At 39.0% G+C, this 25,055-nt stretch overlaps 1 protein-coding gene across 1 annotated transcript in view; it reads right to left on the reverse strand.

The window, feature by feature from the left end:
- Positions 1 to 760: 760 nt before the first annotated feature.
- The window catches only part of LOC106699769 (delta-type opioid receptor-like), a 32,111-nt gene continuing 7,816 nt past the window's right edge, over positions 761 to 25,055 (reverse strand). The window contains exons 2-6 of the mRNA XM_014470680.2: positions 11,086 to 11,432; positions 6,620 to 6,795; positions 5,822 to 6,000; positions 5,289 to 5,472; positions 761 to 5,108 (exon numbers count right to left, since the gene is read on the reverse strand). Of these exons, the coding sequence (XP_014326166.2) occupies positions 5,103 to 5,108; positions 5,289 to 5,472; positions 5,822 to 6,000; positions 6,620 to 6,795; positions 11,086 to 11,432 (892 nt within the window). The 3' untranslated portion in view covers positions 761 to 5,102. The remainder of the gene's footprint in view (positions 5,109 to 5,288; positions 5,473 to 5,821; positions 6,001 to 6,619; positions 6,796 to 11,085; positions 11,433 to 25,055) is intronic.

A 25,055-nucleotide genomic window follows, 5' to 3' on the forward strand; every position in this document is an offset into this window, starting at 1 on the left:
TCTTGAAGTGTTGTAAACAAACTTATTGCTTCTGCCATTAAAGTCTAGGGAGTATGACTCAGTTGTTTTGCATAGGTTTCTTCCACCCATTTTAAAAATTAACGTTTAAGTTTCTTTTCTTTCCTTTGACTTATCTGAATCAAAATCAGCATATTGTCTTCCAGGAACCTCAACCAGAAAATGGGAGAAAAAGCAACAAACTACTTTTGTGATCTTTCTCCAGCAAAATCACTTCAATTAGAACCAAAAGGTTTCTTACACAACTTCACCAACTCCCAAGGTGGAAGGAGAGGATCAAAGAAGTGTTGAGGTGAAGACTCCAACAACCCTTACTAGGAAACGACTCGATTTCAGGAGAAACACGTTTCCACTTGCGTCCTTCGTCAGTTTGCCACAAGCCGAAACACACTGGTCTGAAATAAAGTTATTTTCTACTGACTTGAGTCTTCAGCTCACAAAAATAAATTCAATTCAAATTCAGAAAGCAACAGAGTTTTTACCAGTTATCTTTTTTTTCTTTCAGAACCTCACTCTGTCCTCAACTTGTTTTATCTATATCTCTCTCTATATATATATATCTACGTTTACCTGCTTCAGTCCACAGCATCACTGCCTATAACGTGTTATATATTCCACGGCTCTTTGATATCGTTCTTTGTTATTCCTCTTCATATCTCAGCACCCAGAGACAGAGATCTTTTTATCGTGTGTTTGGTGGAGAGCAGACCCACGTTCATAAATTTATACCAAACGCTGAAACTTCAGAACAGCTCATCGTTTATTCAGGCGCAAGAAAGAAAGACATTCAGTGACATTTATAGTTGCTCTTCTTTTCCATAATAATATCAATAAAGCATCTTAGAATGGCATCCATTAACGAGACACCAGTGTCTGGACAACAGATTAAATGCAGCTTCAAAACTGGATCTCGTGGCATGGAATAAGTCACGGGACGAGTTATTTACCACAACACAAGCAAGTCATGATGCGTCGCAGATGAAATGGCTCAGAAATGAACAGTCGTTGTCTTCCTTGTGCTACAAGTAAATGCAAACGCAACATCGTTATGTTATTTTCCTGCCGCGCAGCTTCTGCTGCCTTTCGAGCTTCAGGTCTGTGCATCTGATTACAGAAGCAATAATTTAGGAACAATGTTATATTTTAGACTATTCACAGAAAGCAGCAGGCCCGTAGCGATAATCTGTAGCTTTGTGTTCGTGAGCGGCAATCAGAGCTCTGTGTGGGGAATTGTCTTTATTATTTTATTATTGCTATATTTTTGTTTATGTCTTTTTGTAAATCATCTAAATTATGTCCTAAAAAGCGGGACATTTTACTGATTAATTGTTCAAAAAGCAAGTATTGGCCTCATGAAAGCAGCATATTATCCCTTGAGGGTCCTCGTTTCGCTCATGCTCCATCTGCTTCCCTCGGAGAAAAGAAAATCTCTTTTCAAGCTGGTCCTATACAAAGTATCGACATGTTTCGTTATGGATGCAATTTAATATCTAACTAAAGGCTGAGTTCTTTACTTGCTAAATACAAGTTTCATTGAATAAAGTCTTTCTGTTTTAGACACAAAGAAAAACAACTACAAAGGTAGATATTGACAAAATGTCTTCTTCTAGTGGAAATAAAGCATGAAATGTTGAAGGGAATGAACATGAAAATTGAGTTGAAATACTGTGAAAAATGCTTTTTGAAAGTTAGTTTGACATGAAAAGAAATGTTGAAAGACATGTTTTGTTTAAAGGCATAGAGGAGACTTTATTGGGGGGGAAAAAACCTTAAAAGCTTAATTTTATCCCCAAAATATATCCTAGTCAAATGTTTTTCCATTTGCATAAAATTTACTTCTGAAGTTATGAACAAATGGGATCCAAAAGCAAACAAATACAATTAGGAAGAAAAAATAAGTGGAGGTTTTGTCTGCCTTTTAACAAAGATAATAAAGTAAGACTTGTATGAAAATAAAAATGTGTTTGTAATCAGTGGGAAAGAGAGGTCAGGCTTTCAGATTGCCACATGTCTTTCAAATGTGATTATGTTGTATTTCTTAGTCAAAATGAAAAAAAAACCCTCTTAAATCATAGAAACACAACTGTCCGAATTTTGCTCGAATGTGCCTCTATGGTTAAAGTAAGAAATTGATTTTAAACCTCTCCTTTTGACAACAGTTTAGACAAGAACAAAAGCTGAAGTAAGCCGAAGGCGTCATATTTTTACTCATCTCAAAATGTTTGAAAACTATATTTTTTTCTCTTTTTTTTTTGTCTTACCACAAGATCTCAGTCATTATTTCTTCAGTTTATGTTGTCGTCTTTACATTGTCATAGTGAAGCTGGGGGAAAAAAGGCACATGTAAATGTACTCTAAGTTCTCCTCAGCAGGTACAGTTCTCCGTTTTCTCTCTTTGTCTCATGTCTGTCCTGTTGGAGGTTGTTTCTTCCATAATTTAACCCAATGAGAAGCAAAACCCACACCAGTAACCAAGAAAATTGTTTTGGGCTTAAAAATCATCAAACTGTCTGACAGCAAGGTTACATTGCTCTGAAGAGCTGTGAGCTTCTTGCTTTCAGCGCTTCCTATTGTTCAACCTGCACTGATGTTTGTTTGTTTACCTTTTAAAAAATATGCAGGAATTCAAGTTGATTGGACCCTTTTCTGGGAACGGGCATCCATATCAGTCTAGTACTAATGTTGTAGTAACAGCTACTCCAAACAACAAAAAAGTCACCAAATTCTTATTGGTGTGATCCTGGTGTATCTGATACAAACTCATGCCTCCATCACAGATTTTTTGTAGGAAAAAATTGCTACAGGTTATTAGCACCAATGTCAACATGCGCTATGGTTTCACGTGTAAACTGAAGCACTGATTTGCACAATAATACTCCAAAGAGATTTAGATATTCATGAGTTATATCAATTTATATGAAATGCAAATTTCCTGATATTTCATAAGTTGCCGCATATTTAATTTTCTGCCATTCGCTTCAACCACAAAGTTTTGTCCCAATCTGTTGTTCCGCTTTTGCAAAACAAACATCTCCACGTTGCAGAAATAGTGCTGGAATCATGTTTGCAAAATTTATAATCCCTACCTTAAGGACCATGTCTATGGTTTGGGGCAAATATTTCTTTCAAATAGTTTGTTCAAATACAACTTTATTAACTTTGTAGCTATAGCCAGAAGTAAACTTTGTTTGCAAAAAACTTCCTATATTTCACAATTTTAAAACTCAAATCTTCATGATATTTGACATTCTGGATCTTCTGGGGTAAGATTTTGTTTTTGGATATCATGTGCTTTAATAAAGTTAGGGGTGCTGCAAACTTACCAGATTAAGTTTGTGTCTATGTACTGGTGCATGAATTGTCCAGTTGTTTTCCTCTGAGTTGCTCTGAATTTTCCTGAAGAACAAATCAAACAAAGCCGCTACGGTTGGGTTGATTGCTCCATGTCGCTACTCTGCCTTTTCGAGCTTAGACATCTAAAAGTACCAAACATACAGTTTATGGATTATATAGATGGTGGCAGCCGTTATGTTTTCAGCCATCTGCGAGAAATTACAATTGACATTTTATTTTATTTTTTTACAGATGCCTGAAAAGCCGTGCAAGTAAAAATTTACCAATTATCTGCGCAAAGTGACATCAGCAACGCATTTTACTCAAAGCAGAAAGTTTGTCACATTGCAACATCGATTTGAAAACATTTGCAGTTACCAACACATCTGATTAGAAAAAACAAAAACAAATCTCCATTTGGTGACGATAATTTCCATGAGTTTGCATTCACCACATATATTTAAGCAGATGAACACTTACACAGGTTTACATCTAGAAAGATTTTCCTCTTTTACAGAGCTTTATAAAAAAAATATATGGTTTAGAGAATATCAAGCAGAGCGACTGAACAAGGCATTTTACATGTAGATACACGACATGTCGGCACAAGCATATTTACATAGAATTAACACAATGTGCTGTACGCTCCTGTTTGGCTCGACTATAAGTTCCTTCATATAAAAGCTATAGCTGCTGTAATGGCTGCTCAACAGCAGCTAATCACACACCAGCAGAGACACGTGTTTGCACTAAAACGGCATGCTGTGCAGGCTGCACAGACAGACAGACAGGCAGACGCGTCCTCTTGCTGGTTTGGAGCACAGTTTGGCAGAATGACTCACTGCGACAAACACAAATGGTTCCCTTTATGTACATTCAGAAATTTCTCCAGTTTTCATTCGTCCACCGCGGTGACATCTTAGGTGAGGAAACGGGATGACTGCTGTACGGCAACGGGAGGAGCAGCCCTGAAGTGGCTGAAGCCGGAGCGGTCGGTGTCAACTGTCCAGGTGAGGTCCCCACCAACGCCGCAGCCGTACAAAGGCATTTTGAAAAGCGCAGCGGAGGGAAATCGTTTTGAATTTCACCTCCCGTCCAGTGAAGTCTCTTTGAAGGCCAAAATACCACGCAGTCTTCCAGCAGCGACAAACACAAACCCTTTCTTTCCAACAATCTTCAGCCAAATCCATCCTCAAAAGAACATCTGGAGGAAAAGTGGCATGAAGGCCAACGAACAAAGGCAAACACTTGATTTGTTAGCTCATCATAAAGCGTTACAGATAAGCTGAGAGCTGGGGCCGAGGGTTAGGATTAATAAGGCAGAAAGAACCATATTACCAGGCTGTAAAAGTGGTTTTATAGATCAATCAATCCCTTTGTCTTGTTACCAGGAAATATTTCTACCTGTAAAGCATACAGTCCTTCTCAAACTAGAAAAGTGATTTTTTTTTATGATTCTTGAATTTAAAAATGTCTTGTTTCTTTGAAGGCAGAATCATTTGTTTCGAATCGCAAAGGATGAAGTCGCAGGTTTACAACCCGACTTCCAGCAGAACTACAGAAGCTGGGAGAGGCGAAGGTGATCTGTGCTCCCCCCGTGTCGGCCGTGTTTCTGTGTTTTGAGGCTTGCCTGTGTGGTTTTCGTGCACTAATTATAGCCCTGTGGTGACCTGCGTGACTTCAGAGTTGAGATCGTCGTTGGCAGCTCCTCCGCAACAGCGGGAGTCCACCGACGACCCCTCCAAGGCTAGTCATACCTGCAGAGAGGGAAATAAAAACATGTCTGTGTCACGTCTGGGCGATTCCTCCTCCATTTGTCTCACCGAGCTGCAAACTTCTGACTTTGTGCCAACGAAAGGCAAAGGCATAGACAGTGACGGTTTAGTAGAAAAGCTTTAAAAAGTTTATCTTTAAGATTTATTTCTGCTGTTGAATACCTGCTGATTGGATCTCTCGCTCGTGTTTGTGCCGTTGTGTTCACGCCTTGGGGCCTTGCGGCTGGTGGCTCCGGTTCTGGATGAGTTCGGCATCTCCAGCACCGAAGCGCTCGGGGTGCAGAACTCACGGAAGCAACGTTTGAAGTTCTCGTCCAGGTAGCCGTAAAGAACGGGGTTCAGACTACTGCGGGATGGGAGGACAGGAGAAATGGTCAAATGTTGGCGAAATCAACTTTCACTGAAAATCCTAAGCATTACTTTTTATTTATGTTAACTACATTGGGTTGTGGAAAAACTGAGAGGCACAACTTGACAAACCATGCATTTTGCCCGAGAGTTTCTGATTTATTTATTTATTTTCCTAATCGGCATCCTTTATCACCCAGTTTTAGGAGCCATCTAAAACAAGACGCTTCAAAACATCAGTGGATCAATTCTTACTTGCCTTGTGGGACAGTTTGTATCTGAGTTAAGACTTCAAGGTTAGAAACGACAAACAGCGAACAGATCTGGGGGTTCGGCGCGGTTCGTACCTGTTGGTGTAGCCCAGGGCGATGCAGAAGTGCCAGGTGATGGTCTGCAGGGTGGAGCTGGGGATGTTGATCAGAGCAGAGATGATGACAAAGACGTGGATCGGGGTCCAGCAGATGATGAAGACGGCGACCACCACCAGGACCATGCGGGTGATTCTTCGAAGATTCCTGTCCTTTTCCTGTGCGGGTTTGTGTGGCACATTCGTAGGGGGGATGGGAGCACAACAAAAAAACAGATAATGCAGCAGAGAAATCATTTAATTTGAGGCAATCACAAAGATTTCATTAATTACTTCTCTTTTTTTTAATAATAAGGAACTAAAGTTCTTATATAAAACACAGGAGCCAAGCTAGAGTGAGTGCTAAGCATGTAATTAAAACTAAATTACAGCCTCCTGCTTCAGCTGTTTTCACCTAATTGTTTTATCTGGAGTTTATTGAGTGGACTGTATTTCAAGGCATGCTCTAGACCACAGGTGGCAAACTCCAGTCCTCAAGGTCCACTGTCCTGCAGTTTTTAGATGTGCCTCTGCTGCACCACACCTGAATGGAATAATTAGGTCATCAACAAGGCTCTGGAGACCTGATCTACACGAGGAGGAGGTAAGCAAGCCATTTCATTCCAGACAGTCTCCCATTGTGCTTGATTACTCTTTAAAATATAACTAATTCATTAAAGAGATAAAAGCCGATCCTCAAATCATATGTAATCAAAAGCCTGTGAGATCTGAGTTTTGCTTTGAAGAACATTCGTTTAAGCTTTCTTTAAATGTGCAAAGAAAAAAAACGTTTGTTTACCTGGGAGCCCGACAGCATTCGGACACTCTTGAGCCGCAGGATCATGAGCCCGTAGCAGACGGTGATGATGAGGATGGGCATGATGAAGGCAAAGATGAACACGCAGATCTTCATTAAGGTTTCCCAGTACCATGCAGGGCTGGGAAAGTCTAGCTTACAGTCGATAATGTTGGCGTCTGTGCAGAAAGACAAATATCCTTAAATACTTTTTCTCAGAAGTGTTTTGCCTGGTTTTGAATGTCACACTTTTTTTAGCCCTTAAATGAATTTTTTGTGTACTCAGAAAAGTTAAAATGGTCCATTTTTATTTCTCGGAGTGATTTTGAAGTCCAAGTTCAATGATGCCGAAGATACAAGTGGATAAATCTAAAATAAATGTTAGATGTTGGGCTGTATTAACCCACACAATTCATTGCACTGTCCCCCAGAATCAGGTTGCTCGTTATGTCAAGTTTATTTCTCTAACAAATTCCAGTAACACGGCAGTTCGAAGCGCTTCACACCATAAAAACATAATACAGTAACCAATTATTATGTGATCTAGGACTAGCCTGATCACCCTGTCCTGATTCGACTACATTGGACAATTCTTCTTTTCTATCATATCATACGTTGCTCTACTTTTGTGAAATTCCTGCAAGACTGCATTTGACTTTCACTCCTTCTGCTGTGTTGACTCATTCATCCTACCCAGCAAGTTTCCCTTCTTTTTTTTAATGTCTGTTCCTATATTAATGACTTTTCCTGGTGGAGACTGGAGACTCATCCATCCAACACCTGCACCACAAACAACAGTTTGTTCATCCTTCTTTTGCATGGCAGCCACTCCTCTCCCTCCGTTAGTCCTGGTACCTTTTGCCTTTAAGTTTAAGTAGGCTGCTGGGTTTGCTTCTTTGGGCCTCTGAGATCTGTGCATGATGCTAGTAACTGAGAGATTTTAATCCATACATTTTTTTATGTAGCTAGTGTGTGGACTAATTTTCATGCAGAACTTTCCTAATTGTTCTTTTACTGTGTTGAGACGCCACGGAAAACTGAACTATGTACAGGGAACAAGGAGATTGGAATAAAAACTTCTAATCCCAGAAAGCACTGCATCAACCCACTTTCAGGTTAGAAGGAAGAAGAGGAGTTTCAATGCGTGAATACATGACATCATGTTAACTAAAGGAAGTGTCTGTTACATTGGGGAGGACAGCTTTCATGGACCCCTCCACCCTTCTGTCACCTTTAAAGGGACATTAATCTCCACTGGTGAACGAAGAAAATTTCAGAGTAACCCAGGTTCCAAAGTACATACACTGTGCAACCGCACAGCGTACTCCAGCCGACGCTTTGGCTGCTGGCTTATTTGAAATTCTGCAGAAGGAATCATTAAAATTATAAATTAGAGGTGAGATGAAAACAGCTGTAGCTACTTTCCCTTCTTATTTATGCAGCTTTCCTCCTTGCCGTCTCTCATAAGAGAGTGTGTGTACCCCGCCTCTCGCCCACTGAGCACTGGAGATGGAGAAGCACCAGCGACCCTATGACCCTAACGATCAATCGGTGTAGACGATGGATGGGTGATCTGAATACATAATGAAAACAATTGCATTAAAAATGTATACATTTAGTGTAATTTCATTAAAAATATATATATAAATAAAGTACTACATATTTAGTTGAGTTTTGAGAATATTTTGACTGCCCTAAAACATATCTAGTAATGTTTTAGGGGATCTAATCTAAATCTTTTTGTGTCTGATCTGTAATTATTTGTTAATACAGAAACAGCTGGATGAATATCCTGCAAGTGTGATGAATAACAGTTGTATTTACTTACTGTTTCTTTGAAGAGTGTATTTAAAATGTATCTTAGGCATACACAATTATTTCTAGTAAGGCTCAATATATTGCAGAGCTGCAGTAAAAAGAGAAAGACATTAAAGTGACCTTGGGGCACTTTGTGGCACAAAATATGAGTACAGTGAATAAAACATTTCTTTCTCCTCTTGGTCAAAGTAAAGACTTGTAATTGCTTATTTCTTTTCAACAAAGCTTGATTCAAGCACTTCTCAGAAGCATGAACTTCAGCTTGAACCATTAAATGTGGAAACATCAAAAGCTTATTTTATGCCAACTTATGTTGCCGAGCAACTGTTCACATGCTGAACGCCCTCCTATGAAATCTATATTATAGATAGAGGCTACTAGATCTCACAGCAATGTTTGTGCTAGAGGGGCGCTCATTAAGGCCCTGTTTAATCTGTTCAAAATGGTGTGTGTTTACAGTTATTAGTCAACATAAATTCGTCGTTTATGAACCCTTTGTGTGTACTTGTCTTATATTTATTGTTTTTGATTATCAACGCTTCCACTGAAAGAATTAAAGGAGCTAAACCTATAAGTTACATCATTGAATAATCATCAACTGAGACAAGTTTTAATAGCACCTTATTAAAATTTTTCTTTAACCACTGATTAAATTGTTATTTTTTAATGAAAATCATCTCTGTGTCTCAAAGACATGAGAAATTTTCATCTAACAATTTTCAGAAATGTCATTTGTTGAGTCCAGTGCTAATGGACTGAACTCCATACAGAAACTGGATGCTGGTGTCAACCTCTCAGCAAGGAAAGTAGCTATTGGCTATTGTAAAAGTCACTAGAAGTTGCTCGATGACATCATCACGTGATTTGGTCATGCACGATCCATGAGAACTGCAACATTAGCAAGACAACTTCTTCTTTCCAGGCTAACAACTTAGACGAAATTTGCACTTTCAGTAGGCCTGTAGCAATAACACATTTTTCTGGACGATAAATTGTTCCAGAAATTATTGCGATATAATATTGTTGTTTTGAGACCATTTCTGAGTAATATGATGGTAATGGCAAAGTAATAATGCAAGAAGACATTCTAAAAGATCGACAAACTTTAAGTTCTGTCATGATGTCAGTGCTTTGGGATGTGTTGTTTCATGGGTTTAGTTTTCTGTCGGATGTCAGTTTTATTTCTTAATTTAGGTCATTCTCCAGGCTCTGGCTCATGTTTGTCACCTGTGTCTCCTGATCAGCTATTCCCCTCACCTGTTCCCTGTAGTATTTAAGTTCGAGTCATTTTCTTGCCTGTTGCTGGATTCCTGTGTATATCTATGTCTCACCTGTGAACTGCTCACTCGTGTCTAAATAAGAGAAAATAAACTGCAAGATGCCATGCCACCGTCCGTTTACTGGTTCGCCTTCACTCCCTAAAACTCCTTACCTGACAAATTCTGCTGAACATTTAACACTGGAACTGGAAGACATTTGAAACATCCAAAATAAATCTAATTAATTTTGACAACAAATAAAATTAATTTTGAAATCTCTGTAAACAAAATTGTCCTTCCAAATAAGGGCTAGTTGAGACCAAAACACCAAAACTTAAAACTTTTATCATCCAGTTTTTGGTAGAAAGAGAGAAAAAAAAGAGATAAACAATAATTCATGCCAATGGAAACTATTGAGTTTGTTTTAAGTTATCATGCGTTGAATTGATTATTGTGACAGACCTAACTTTGAGGAAGATGCTAACGACTAAATGATTAATTGTAGGGAGAAGTTAGTACAAACTAACGTCTGTCACGTTTGTTGTGTTGGAGGGTTTTATTGTTCAAAGTCGGACTCTGTGGGCCATCCTGCCCAAACCAAAGGCAGAAACGCATTCAGAAATATACCTGGTGACATTCCAGCCAGTAACGCTCTGCAGATTTTACATAACACAAATTCTTTAGGTATATAATCAAGGAGGTTGTAGGTTTTGTGTCCAGTAAATGTTTCTCAGTCAGACTAGCTGTTGGTAAAACACAGAGTTCATCTAATGTAATTACTGCACCAGGTTACTGACTTTTCTTTTCAAGTTCCCTGCTGCAGAGGTCTTCGCTGACTTGTTGACCCTCTGCTGTCAATGATTTTCTGCCGGCGGCCATAATGTTGATTCTTGTGTTGGAGTTACAGTCTTATTATATCATACCCTAAAGCTGTTCTCTCCTCACAGTATTAATCAGCAGACCTAGTTTTGCATTATCGTGGGTGAGCTTGTAGGACTGCTGTAAGGCCAAGATGTGGGAAAAGGCAGATTAGTTTATTCATTAATTTCTGTTAAATACAGAAATAAGTAGCTGCAGAGCCCCCAAATATTGGTATATCATAGCTTTTCCGGGGTTTATTTTACTACTGGATTTAGATTTGATAAAAACCTTGTTTTCCTCTTTTAATAGCTTTCCAAAATAAATGTTTTGCAATGAAACATTATACGCTTCAAGTACATTTCCATGCCATTTCACAATCTTAGTTTATTTGTTGCTTCCAGAAAGGGTGCACGGCATTTATTAAATTACGTGACACACATAACCAGTTGTTTAGATATCTTCGGTCTCAAACAAAGCTTCCTATGTTCCTTTGAGTGTCTTTGCTCATAACAACCATGTGCTCGTGCTTACTGGTGACAGTGGAGGCCAGGAACGTCACCGGGAGCCCGATGGCCGAGGAGAGAATCCAGTTGCAGACGTTGACGATCTTGGCGTTCCGCGGCGTCCTGAAGTCCAGCGCCTTGACCGGGTGGCACACGGCGATGTAGCGGTCGATGCTCATGGTGGTGAGAGTGAAGATGGAGATAAACATGTTGTAGTAGTCGATGGACATCACCATTTTGCACAAAATGTCCCCGAACGGCCAGGTGCCCATCAGGTAGTTGACGCTCTGGAAGGGAAGCGTGCTGGTGACCAAGGCGTCTGCAAGGGCCAGGCTGAAGATGTAGATGTTGGTGGCTGTCTTCATCTTAGTGTACCTAAACAGAGAGAGAGAGAGAGAAAACACTTGTCACAGGTAAAGGATCTGTGAAGTTCTCACTGTTAAAGCATCCCGTTGTTCCTTCACAGCATGAAAACATTTCCAGTCCCTGTTTCTTGTCTTTGATGCTCTTCTCTTTAAATTTGATTTATTCTTTCTGATCGGGTTCTTTGCACTTGTCGAAGAATCCCTGCTGATCTGTTCGGATCTTCTGAGCACAGTCCAGTAAATGCTAACAACCGTCCAAAGCAGCCTTGGACAGAGAGCCTGCTTAGTGGAGAACAGCTAAAAGGAGTTCGGTTCATATCCCTAGGAAACAGCTCTTGTCAATGTAAAAAAGTAAAATACAAATTTTTTTTAAATTCTTTTATTACGTTTATAAGAAAGGTGCTGGTATGGATCATGCCAATAGATTTGCCACCAGCGATTTTGTGGCAAACCTTTTTTTTCTCCTCCCCACATAATGTTTGTTTATTTATTTATTTAGAGCTAATAAGAGTCATGCCAACCGACGTGCAATTATACACCACTTGTTTGAAAAGGAGCAGGTAGAAGATAAAAGATCTTGTGATTTCCTGCCCCTCTCGTACAATGCGCTCAAATTAAATTTGCCATTTCTTTCTGAAATATCCAGTGTCAAATCATGCTGCTGCAATAAAAGATGAATTAATTGGATTTTCTACAGGTGCCGATATGTGTACATGGCTGCACAATGTGAACTATGATGTGTTGTCATACGTCAGAGATGGAGCCTTTTCCAGGGTATTACTGGAAAAATAAGAGCTTAGTGGGTTTACTATTCAGTTAGAGCTCTAACAGGGGACTTTTATTCTTAAAATATCCATTTAGGTGTGGATTTAAGGCGGGATCAAAGCACAGACTGGAGACTCATTAAACATAATAAATAATTGAATCACAAAAGAAAAGAAGAGGACTTACACAAGGCAGGCTGCTAACAGCAGGGCAAAAATGAACATGGACAACCGAGGAGTTAAAAAACAACAGAAAACCTCAACTAAACTGACATTTTGTATGCTTACCCCGAGAAACAAAACTCTGCCAGTAAACACCAGTTATTCAAGTTAGCATAGCACTGTGCTAACTGCAACATTGTGATGATGTGCCATTGTTAAAATAAACAGCAAAACATGTGAACTACCAATATGAAATGATGAAATTATATATATACACATATATATAAGGCTAACTCCAACTATTTACAATTACAGCAAAGCATTTTAGTGTTTCTGAATCAAGTTGCTTGATCTTGAAAACAAACTGTAAGCTTTTTTTGCTTGATTCAATTAAAATAATTTTCTTTAAAAATCTGATCAAACTTAATAAGTTAAGCACAAATTCAAACTAGGTCAGATACATTACTTGGAGATGGATTTTAGGAGTGAATAAAAGTAGCACAGGTGATTTTGTTTAAGAAAAAACGACTTGTTTTTAACATACGGTTCATTTTTCCATCTGAAATTCTGCTACTGCAACAAAATCAGAATTTATTTAATGTCTTGTTTTATTGTTATATCTTCACGAGGAATCTGAATATATTATATTCAGATTCGTATTATGTTTGTGATTCTAGATTCACTGGATCATACTATGAAAAATTTCGATGTTTTACATCAAATAGCAGCAGTCAGAGGCTCTGTTTAATGCACTGATCAGACATTTTAAAGCATGACAAATAATTGTCTTCCCCCAGACTACTTAGAAGGGATTGTGTACACATTTTGGTGTAACTTTTATTTGCATAAACGTCTGAAATGTAAACCAACAATAAATCTTGGATATGACCGCATATTTAGGCTCCATATTTTACGCTACTACATTCATTTTTTTAAATGGAGCTTCTGAAAGAAATGGAAACAAAGCGGCAGCAGTGGTTAAATACACGTTTTTAAAAGAAGCAGAAGGAATCAGTAAGAGCGGTGCTAAAAGGTTCGGTCCATTTTCTCCTGTGTTGACAGAAACGGCAGAGAGGTGCGCACAATGTAGACTGCACTCTGCGACCCAGGCCTTAAATAACTCTTCATTTTACAGGACTGGACTGAAATACTCCTCCAGTCAGTAACGTGAAAACTTGGAACAAACGCTGAGCATCCATTACCTCGGAGAAGAAGATATAACACAGACAGACTACGGAGGCTTAGAAGTTTAGACCTCTTGTCAGGAAAGACGTATAGGATGTTTATCGCTTCACAGCTTCAGGAGCGAAAGAAGGACAAAAAAAGTTCAGTGATTAATTATGCGGCCATTACTCACACCCCCGCTGAAATGCTAAACACCAGTTTGAGACAGACAGATTAGGAGGTGGGTTTAGGAAATGCTTTCAAAAATCTGAAACTGAATAAAACGCGGTTCTCTCAGCTTAAGACATTTGAATGTGTGACGAGGTGCGTTTGACATTTAACCAGGCCGTATTTGTTCCACAACTTTAAAAATGAAAAGAGTATCATGAAATAAACATTCAAATGATGAAACCTTTACAAAACCAAGTAATATTTACTCAACTCTGGCTTTGAAATGCACCTACATTCTAGTCGCTCTACGTACTTTTGCTTCTGTCAAACATCCTTTTTTGATTCTCTGCTTATGCAGATCCTGAAAAAAAAACAGATCTTAAGTATTTTTTAACTTCTAATTTCTATGCATTTGTTTAGCAGACAGACAAACACAAAGTCAATACGTTTTCAGGGTGATTTATAGTGTTAGTTTTCAAACATTTTTCATGTCGCCCAAAATGTTAAATTTTGGTCTCATCTTACTGGAGTAAGTCGTTGCACAGAATATTTTTTTTTCTTTTGTGTGTGTGTGTGTATGAAACATACTTCGTGGAGTCATACAGTTTCTGTTTAAATGATTTCCTATACCTCAAAGTTTAGCAGTAAACATGCCTGGTTGTCGCTGTTAAATTGAACTAACAGATCTACAATTACTTTCTCTGCCTAGTGACAAGTTGGCTTGGTTATCTTTCGTCCCTTAAGAAATAAAAAAACCTGATGTCTGCATTTGCAAACTGCAATTAAATGATGATGTGAAATACATAAGAGTGACAAAAAGAAAATACATAAATACAATCTTGTTTCTACCGTCCAGCTTCTCCATGAAAAGACCGTTTAGATTCTCATAACAGAGGTTTTATTTCCTCTTCTCTGCTCGATGCCATTGTGTTAAGAACCTTGTTGCATTTCCCAAACCGTCCCATTATTCATTTTTACTCACTGTCTGCAGGGGATTTTTTTTCCTTCTTCTTCTGTGTTAATTCCAGCAGAGTACTCAGAAGCATTCATGCTGTGAAAACACCAGATTAGCATTAATATGGAAATAGATTCTAATACATTAGATCATCTAACGATCTGATATGAAGCCCCATCAGTCCCTTCCACTGCCGAGATCATCTATGCATGCTTTCCTGCTGCACACTTCTCAGTGACTTTCAAATCTTCCCAACAGGTTGCAGGTGGCAAATAGTTTGTTAGAAATCTGATTAAGTCTAACTGTCGCATCTTAGTGTGTTGCTTATGTCAGGCTTTATTTGCGCTGGGGCCAACGAGACACTTCACGATGCAATAAAAGCTGTTTCACTTGAGCGAATGTGATGAAGCTGGATCTAATTTTCCAACATCTCCTCGCTGCCTCAAAGATCCTCATAAAGACGACTTCAGACGAGTCTCCCGTGGGTTACCCCTGCAACGCACCAAGGTAAATTGCCCCATTCCATGTAAACGAGCAGAATTAGGTGTTTGTTAACGAGTTTTCTGCTTTAAGTCACAAATTCTCCCAGGCTTTTACTGGCTAGGCTACAAAGTGTGAACATAAACACACATTTTCTGCTATACTCATAAGCATGTTATGGTTATCTAGTGCTCCCTAAGAGAGATTAGATGAGATTTAAGCCGTATCCTAAAATATTGAGGAAAATGTTGCTCTCCTGCAACGCAGGAACCATCTCTTAGCAGTTTGTTTTGCACAGACAAGAAGTCACTACTGTGTCATCTCTTATCTTACTTATGAGCGTCTCTTCCAAATGTGTCTGTATTAAAATATAAACAGTCGTCTGGAAGAGGGGGACCGCAACAATAAGCAGAAACGGAGCCAAGGCAAAAGACAAAACCAGTACAGGAACACGAGGAGGCTGGAGTGGCCAACACAGAGTCTCAGGAGGGCCGCTTTTATTATGCGTGTTTGCTAACAGGAAGTAGCGTGTTTTTTTCATTAATTGGACTTAAAGTAAGTGTTCTGAACTGGGCTTGTAAAAAAAAAAAACCCATCTCAGTTCATACCTGCAGGTCTGAGAGACGAGGATAAGAAGAGCAGAAGTTGCAGAAATATACTTTAACTGCATGTTGTGCTTATTAAAGATATTCACAGTAACCTCTGTGTAATTTTCAGTGTGGCGTTATAACGCCTACTGAGAACAACGTTTCAATCAGGAGTCAATTAATAATCATTCAGAGAAATTTCAAGGTTCAAATCCATGTTTTAGTTAAGATTGTTAGCATAAACTTCGATACTCACTGGGAGTCTCGGAAATCACTGCAGCCTCTTCTCGTCCCTTCCTCACTTCACTGTCTTGTGAGAAAACCCTTCATGATTAGGTTTATCTTATGTTTTTTGTTTGTTTCTTTAAGATCTAATTCTTACCAAAAGAAATCCCAATACGTATTGTAGAGCCAGACTTCATTAAATAAACAGCTGATTAATCTCCACTGCAGCTGGTAGCACCAGCCTTTTTGTGGGAGGAAAAGGCATTGCAAAAAATACCTGGAGAAAATTTGAGATGTCAGAAAATGTTTGTTTCAGTGAGCTCAGTCTGTGCCGTGCATAGACTGAGTGAGAGAGAGAGGGAGAAAAAGGACAAGAAAAAATAACTAAATATATTTTGCTTTCTTTTGCTGTGTTAAATAAGAAAACTGAAACAACAGAAAAAAGCTTTCACTTGACCTTCAAGGCCTAAGCCAAAAGTAAGACTAAGAAAAAATGCATTTTTCTTTTCTAATATTGTAGAAATGAAAGAAATATATGTTTCGTAATCATAAAAAAAATTGGATGATTTTTTTATGCTCTCTATTAGAAAAGAAATGTTTCATCACCACAAAACTTTGAAATATTTTCATCTACAATGTTGTTAATTTTGCTTTTATGTGACTTTTAAAGTCAAGAGAAGTAAACAATTTGGTCGGACAGAAATTGGGTCTTCAAAAAAGGAAGATAAAACAAATCTCCTCCCGTTGCCTTTTAGGGCGTCTGAACTGTTTCCAATCTGCAGTCTTTCACTGTTGCTTCCTGTCATTCTCTGACACTTGACTGCTCCCCTCTCAGCTGTTTACTATTCATTATTTAACCTCGTCACTCCAGCTGTAACACTCACAGGGAAGATACGCTTCCTGGTTCCCTTGTAGTTTGCAGAAAACCTCCTTACTGCCCCCCCCATGCTGCACACCTTCTGCTGTTTGTCGTTTCTTTCCATGTTGCTGTTTTTACTATTCACCAGTTTGAATTTGTTCCTCATCTTGACCTTCGGTTAATCGATTTCTCTGGGTGCTCCATATTTGCTGGCTTGTAGTTATTAAAAATAAAACACTTTTCCACATGAATCCTGCCTGCCTCCAACAATATAATTGAAAATAACACAATATAATTAGAAGAATCAAGACATAAAAGCCGGTCTACAGGTACACCTACAGAGATGAAAAACTGAAAGAAAGTCGTTCGGTCAAGCTGCATAATTTATGTTTGTTGCTTTTGTTCTGCTTAAATGCACATTACATTTCAGCAAATGCGTTCTGCTGCCAATTAGCAGTGCATGCGCGTAGGCAGGTCTGACACAGCCAGAGAAATGGATATACACAAACAGGTTTTGTTGGGTTTTTTTAATCTATAAGTAGCTGAGCGAGGCTGTAATGACTTTTGTGTCAAATTAATTAGAGGCACAAGGTTGCAAACTGAAATCCAACTCATGAAATTACACCATAACGCTTCACTGGGTTTAAAATGAGCTTCCTGCTCTACAGCAATTAATTGATAAGAAAGAAGCGTTGGAAAATCAATACAATGAATTGATTTCTTGTTAGCAACCAGTCAGGAAATATGGATTATATAACACTTCAATGTATCGACAAAGCAACGGCAGCCGACCTTTTTTACTGAAACTAAGGCAGGTTTGTCGCAAAATATTATTAGGGGTAATGAATTTACCTGTTTATTTTCCATATTCTTCCAAAGAAAATCAGAGATCAAAACAAACCTCCTCACTGACATTTGCAGTGAGTTAAAGATGCTAGTCTTAAGAATGAAGTGCTTTATGCAAATAAATTGTGATAACTAATGATTGGACAGCATAGATAATATATTTTGTCACTAAGCTGAGTTTCTACGTAGCTGAATGGTAGACATTTAAATGTTTCTGTATTTTAATGTTGATATCTGTCCAATGAATCATTGGAATCACTGGGAGAAAATCCCCTGGCCCTTCTCCTTATTTCAATGATTTTGAGTGGATTAAAAATACTCACATTTACCAACAGTGACAAAAAAAAGAGTTTTATGACACTAGATCCACCAGTAGTGGTGGAGGTAAGAAACCCCAGTCTTTCACAAATAGCTCAAATCCATAAATCCTCCTAAAAATGTTTATAACTGCTTGTTTTAATAGTACAGACATATCTCAATATGCATCAATACACGCAGTGGAAGCCGTCACTGCAGCAGAACGTCTGCAGTCTTCCTCATTTCTGCTCTTTGGGAAACAGCCAATCAACACCAAGAAAAATAAGTGGAGCTCCTGGATTGGCTGCTTGGCAAACCGGCCGGCAGAGTGTGAAGCAGCATCATTCAAGGGATTTCAGCTTCCAAACCTGCTTCTTGTTTTGAATATTTTGGAAAATACTCAAACAGGTGAATTTTGTGCAAATACTTACATTCCAGAGAAAAATCTATGAATATAATAATCTATATCTGTACAGCACTTTGAGCTCCTTCTAGTATAAAAAGTGCTTTATATATAAAATTGATTGCTTGATTGATATGACGCTCTGATAATAGATTTGCTCATTATTTAAGGGTGTTTGATTCTCATTAGCTGCCTAATAATACTTTAGCACAGCAAACAAAAAGATACAGTAGCTACTAAGTCTAAGACTTCAAACAAGTCAATTTTTAAATTAAAATACATAACGTTGTTATGCAACAAGCCCACTAATAGCTCATTGCTAATGACAGTCAATAAAGCTATTTCCTACGCGTTTTAGTTGCCTGGTGTTTATTTGACGCGTCATAAAAATCGCTGCCTGGAATTGAGAGGTCAGCTACGGGGAAACATTAGAGCTGGAATAAACGAACCAGAACAATCTGCCATTTGGAAACAGGACTGCACCGAGTCGTCAGTCTTCAGCGGCAAACTTTAAGAAACGGCAAAACTGAAACCCACACACTTGTGGTCAACAGTTTAGAACAGAAACAGCTTCTTTTCTATGGATTTTATAACACGGCAACTAAATAAAATTTATTGTCACCCCGGCGCCTCTGTGGTGACGCCGGCTTGTGTGTTTGTAGCCCTGAGTGTGATTCATGGGTTGCTGCTGCTGCCGGGTGCAGATGAACCATTAAGTCTCAGCTCCAGAAACAAGCTGTTCACATCGGTATGCGTCTGGATCTGAGGCGTACAGTAACACTGTCCATGCACTCTGTGACAAACAACATGATGGACGCCGGGTTGCGGAGTGCGACTGCATATATGTGTTCCTGTGGGGGAAGTGGGAAGGACATGCAGCTCTCCAAGTGTTTATGCTGTTTGGAGGTTGTAATAGAAGAGGATTTCTCTCATGATGCAAGAAACATATATAACATCAATAAATGTGTATGCTCAGATTTCTTAGGCCTCTTTAAACACACAATTACGAGGCTTTTTTTATATGCAGTAAAAGCGCATCTTCATAAATTAGTAAGACGTCAAAAGTTGATGTAGTGCAGCAAATTAATATATCCATAGATTTATAGTGATGTTCACATGCATCGTAAGGAAACACAATATTTTTATCAATTACAAACTTTAAATCAAGCTGAATATTTACTGAGATCAATTACAACTCATGAAGTTATATTTGTATTGACTAAATACTCGATTAATGAAATGATTTTTTTAAAATCACTTTCTTACATACTTAATCCTTTTCTACTTGTTTTTCCATTCAAGTCCTCATTAATAAGGTTGTATGTAGAGATTTGTCCGCTTCTTTAACAGAGATGAGGCTTAGCCTCTCCGATTGGTCAGCAATCTTGATTGCATTGGCATCTCATTCTTTATGAAAAATGTTCTAATTTTCTGACAAACGGCCGAACCAACTCAGTTAATTTACGATGAGGAGGAGCTCACGTTTGCTAAAGCAGAAACCAATCTCCCATCGCGCTCATTTAATCTGTAAAGGACAAGAGGATTCCTTTTGACGTAGAATACATACTACATGATAAAACTCCAGATTCAAAGCAAGTGAAGATACTAGCTTCCTCAAACCACAAACTAAATTGTAAATCTAGCCTCAGAGATTTATTGCATCCTCATAAAGACTCTACTGTCAAAAGAAAAATCCCTGCAGACTCATTGTTTGAATGTGCTTCGGTCTGCGTCAGTCAGACGACAGGCGCACTGACTCTTACTTCAACACACAAGCTCAAAGTAGGAGCTCCAGAAGACAGGAGGCAAAAATTACACCTGCGATACGGACAGAAGGCGTTTAATGAAGTGAATCAAGCATGACATCTTGGGGCCTGATCTGTAAAGAATCCAAATAAGGAGAACCAAATTGCATAAGCTAAAAAAAAAAAAAAAAAAAAATTGTACCGCAGTAAGTGGGCGTGTTGCACACAATCTACAAAGATTGCAGTTGATTGCATGCACCAAAGTGGTGCAGGCCGCCTTCTTTAAGTAAGGGTGCTGCGTGTGCTACTGGCTGTCGTCATGGAGAGTCTGAGAGCAGAGTGGCCATGACAATCATTTTGCTGATTGTCATAGTATAATAATACTAATAATCTAATACTACTAATAATATTAAGCAATAATATATTTCATTTGATTATGTATGTAAAAATAGCAAAAACATTTAAAGATTACAGAAAACAAAGTTTTATTGTAATTCCGTCGGCCCATTCTTACTTCGGATCTTACTGTGATCATTTAGTATAATCAAACCTCTAGCATACGACTGTCATAGTGGTCAATTATTACTTGAAGGTCAAAACATGAAGACAGTGAGTTTGGACTATTTACAAAAACAAGAGAACATGTGGCACATCTTTACAAAGATTCTCTATTTGATTCTTTAATCCTGCTTTGGGACGTTTCACGTTGCTTCGCTTCTATATTCCACTTCAGGGGAGAATATACACAGACTTGTCAGCCATGACAAGTCTGTGAATTAAGCTCTTGAATTTAAACTGATGGAATGAGAAGAAGTTTGCGTGTTTTAATCATAATTTCTCTACTCATTCATTAAATCGCTGTTTTTGCTTTGAAGCTCTTAGACTCCACGAGGAACAAAAACATTCTCTGACAGAAGATCAGTTTTGGACAAAATGCATTGTCGGTGTTGTCACAGAACATGTGCCATGAATCATAGATGCATCAAACTGACAGAACCGGGATGAATAATTATACATCTGAAATAAAGCAGAGAGATGACAAGTGTGTTTGGGGGATTGTCAGGCCGAAATGGTGCCAAATCTGCAGCTGGAACAAAGTGATAGACACACAAAGGACTTCACGCCCATCTGTAAGCCACAAAAAAAAATTATTGTAAAAATAGGATTTTAACTTTTACCAGTGCTGCCTTGCAGCAAGAAGGTCCTGGGTTCTGAGAAGTCCTCCTTGTGCTGGTGTGGATTTTCTCCATCGGCTCTGGCTTCCTCTCAAAGTCAAAACACACGACTATGCTAATTTGTCAAACTAAATTGGCCCTGTAAGGAATTGTGTGCATGCATGGATGGATTGATACCAGTGTGCAAAGATCGATGCTTTAGTAACAGATTCCATCTTGAAATCTTATTTAATCTTTTAAGTCTACTTCAAAAACTGTTATTTTTTCTATTCTTATAATTTGCACTTTATTTGGGGAAAAGGCACAAAATCATGTTAGTATGTTATGGAAGTATTTTGTAGATAACTTTGTCCATATTCTGACCTAAAGTTGAATAAAATAATTCAAAGAAAGAAACAAAACACCTTAAGGCCTGAACTTTGACGATATATAAAACTTGTATAAAAAGTATTGATACCCGCCTTGTATGTACTTAGTATCAGATCAGTACCTAAATCTGCAATATCGCACACTTCTATTAGGTAGATGGGATGTTTACTGTTTCCTCTGACGCTCTGTTGAATCAAACCACCAATATGTCTGAGAGCATTTTTTCCACCTAAACAAGTAATTACCTAAAACTAAAACCCTTCTTTATGAATCAGACTTTGGCCACTTTTATTTTTTCACCCATTTTGAGTTGCAACTCAAAATTTGAAATGTGTTTGACAAAGATAAGCACTCGGTGCCTCCAGCTTGACAACAATCAACACTCCGTCCTGCCGGCTCGGGGTGTGGATGTAATGCAAAACGGCGTCAGAATGTAACACGAACATTGATCTAAATGCAATGATTCAATGATTTCTTCTTCTGCTGACCAGTCATGTTATCACTGACAGAGACACTTCATGAACACATGCATCAGCACTGAGAGGCGACACACTGGGACGATGCTGATCCCTTCACACTGCAAGCGAGAAGTTGAGATCAATATCTATGAAAAATAAGACGAATGAAGGGTTAGAACCTCAACACTTGTTCAGCTGCAGAAGCCGCAATGTTTTTTTTTTTTACCCAGGTTTTGTGTAGAAAAACCCCCCAAAAAACATGGAGTATGAAGGTTATGAGAGCACAACCTTCGTGGCAAATACTTTTTGAAGGCTGATGAGAAAAAAGCACTTGAAGGCATAAAAGACTACTTTAGAGTACAACTGTCCAATTTCAACCGTAATGCAGACTCTGTCCTTTTAATCACCCCTGAAAAAAAATTACCTTCTGTGGAAATGAAAGCGGCATATGAGGTCGACTCCAGATGCTCTGCTTGTTGCCTAGGAACGCTGCTTTTAATGGACAATAGACCTGAGGGTCAGAGTCCCTTTGGTCCGTCACCCCTCTCAGGCTGCGGTAACAAACAACTACAAGATGTTTCAACAAACTAATAGCTTGGACCCTTCTGTTTGTTACAACCACGAGCTTTTTGCGTCATGCACTATACCAAAGCAAAGCAGAACACAATTTGCAAAGTGGAAGGAGAATGATTGAAAATGTTTTACAAATAGAAGTCTGAAAAGTGTGGTGTGCATTTTTATTTATTCTTTTTTAATCTGATATCCTATAACTAAATCTTCCAGAAATTATCCAGTTAGTCTCCTTGTGTTTAACTTAATCGCGTTATAGCTCCAGCTTTTCTCTGAATGCCTCAGAGGTTTGTTGCAGCACATTAGTGAACAAAAAGGATCATGTAAGCCGCCAAAAAAAAACAGTGAACAGGTCAGGAATAAGGATGTTAGGTTTAAACTGCGTCCTCAGGCCTCGAGGGAACACAGAGAACGATTCAATCCATCATCTGAAAATAGAAAATAGTCCCAATTAATGTTTGCTACAAGCTGCGGGACATAGAGACAATGAGGAAAGCTATGCAGAGATAACAGGAAGATGGTTAAATGCAGGCTAATCCTGGAGCAGAACATGTAGAGGCTGCAAAGGACTTGGGACAGGGGGGAGAGGATTTTATATCAGTCAATATTGATAGTTAATAGTTTTTTTTTTGTTTTAAATATCTGAAATGCTGTCAAACAGTGGATAAAACATGGCCTTTTCCTGTTTTATCCACAGTTTCCTCTCGAGTTGTTGTACTCATTTTCTTTCTTTCTTTCAGTTCACACCGTTGTTTTATATTTTTAAGCAGTTGTGAGGCACGGTGGCAAAACTGAAAACAGCTGCTGCGCAAGTTACCCAACAGGTTTTTGCTGGGTAACCAAAGAACGATTGAGTTGCTGGGTAACCAAAGAGTAGGAGACTTAGTTGATACCACCCACCTTCCTTAGCTAGCTTTGCGAGGTCTTTTCTCTGCCTACATCCCCCAGAATGCTGTGCGGCTCCACATCGGAGTTTAGTGAAATTAGTGAAAATTCAATCCTGTAATTCTACGAGGTATTGACCAACTGGGCCTGAATACAAATGCGTGCCATACTTTTTCAGATTTTTATATGCAGAGAATTCAAAGCCATGTGCGTCTCCGTTCATGTGACAACTATGAGCTGCTTTGTGTGGGGCTAGCGTGTAAATCACTAATGAAAGGTATATAGAAGTTTGCTGCAGCGGCAGGAAAAAAATGTTAAAAGGTTCAAGGAGTTTGACTATGTTTGCAAGACACAGCACTTTGACTGCTCACATTTGACCTTTCAAAAGGATTCGGTGGCTGAGTGAATCGCCCCTCCGGTTGGTTATGTAAAAAAGTGCATGTTATACAGTTCCTATTGTAGAATATAAAGAGCAGGAGCAGAGCGAATCAGTCAGTAAATGACAGGCAGATAAAAGAGCCAAGAACGTCCATCAATCTTCGATTAGGACAAAAAAACATAAAATGATTCTGTTCTTTCCTCTGTTTAATTATTCATCAGTCCTTCGCTCTCTCTCTCAGAGCGCAGTCGGTGACTCTTGCTCCATTCCTCAGAAAAATGACTGTATCCACTTCCCCCGGCAGTTCTTTGGTCTCCTTGTTTCCCTTTCTTTTTGTCTGTAACGCGACAGAAAACCTGCTGAAATAGACAGACAGAGCTCTAATTCTCCAAGAAGGCCCAGTAGCACTGAAAACCTCATCGCTCATAAAAACAGAAAGATTAGCTTCTGTAATTGTCACCCTGATGTATAAACTCTGACTCCGTTTTGCTCATTTTTAAACAGAAACAAGAACACAACATTGAGCTGGATTCTAAGGATTTCTTCACTGTGCTTCTCTTCTTCTGGCAGCTTTTATGATCGCCAAATGCGCACGTTACTCCCTCACGCGTTTGTCTTGACTCATCTGTGCCAAATGAGCTTCCAACAAGATAATTGAGGTATAAAATCTGCATGCGAGCGGCAATTATGGAGCCGTCATCTGGCTACCAGCTACCGTTCGCGTTGCACGTGCGGGCGCCACAGAGCCGGGGTCACAGTGGCTTGTCGTCGTCACCGGGAGTCAGCAATTTTATTACGCGCCGCGTCGCAGGTTCAACGCCGCTTTCAGCAAAGACATCCATCATCACCCGTGGAAACGCAAAGCAATCAGAGCCAATTCCCATTCACAACGGAGAGGAGCTGAAATGAATTCAGTGATCCTGATGATTTGCTTCGACATCATGCTCACACACTGAGCCCTAATCTGCATTAATTAGCTCGGAGGCGTCCTCTTTCATCCCATTTCCTATTAATTGCAGCGATGTGTCTGAAACCATTTCAAAAGCTGAAGTTGGTGTATTATGTAATAATCCCCTCATTTAAAACACTGTTGAAATCTGTCCATTGTTGCTTCCTGCAGGTAGTCCCCGTCCGTCAAG

The sequence above is a fragment of the Xiphophorus maculatus genome, chromosome 22 (assembly GCF_002775205.1).
Source record: "Xiphophorus maculatus strain JP 163 A chromosome 22, X_maculatus-5.0-male, whole genome shotgun sequence".
Classification (NCBI taxonomy): Eukaryota; Metazoa; Chordata; class Actinopteri; order Cyprinodontiformes; family Poeciliidae; genus Xiphophorus; species Xiphophorus maculatus.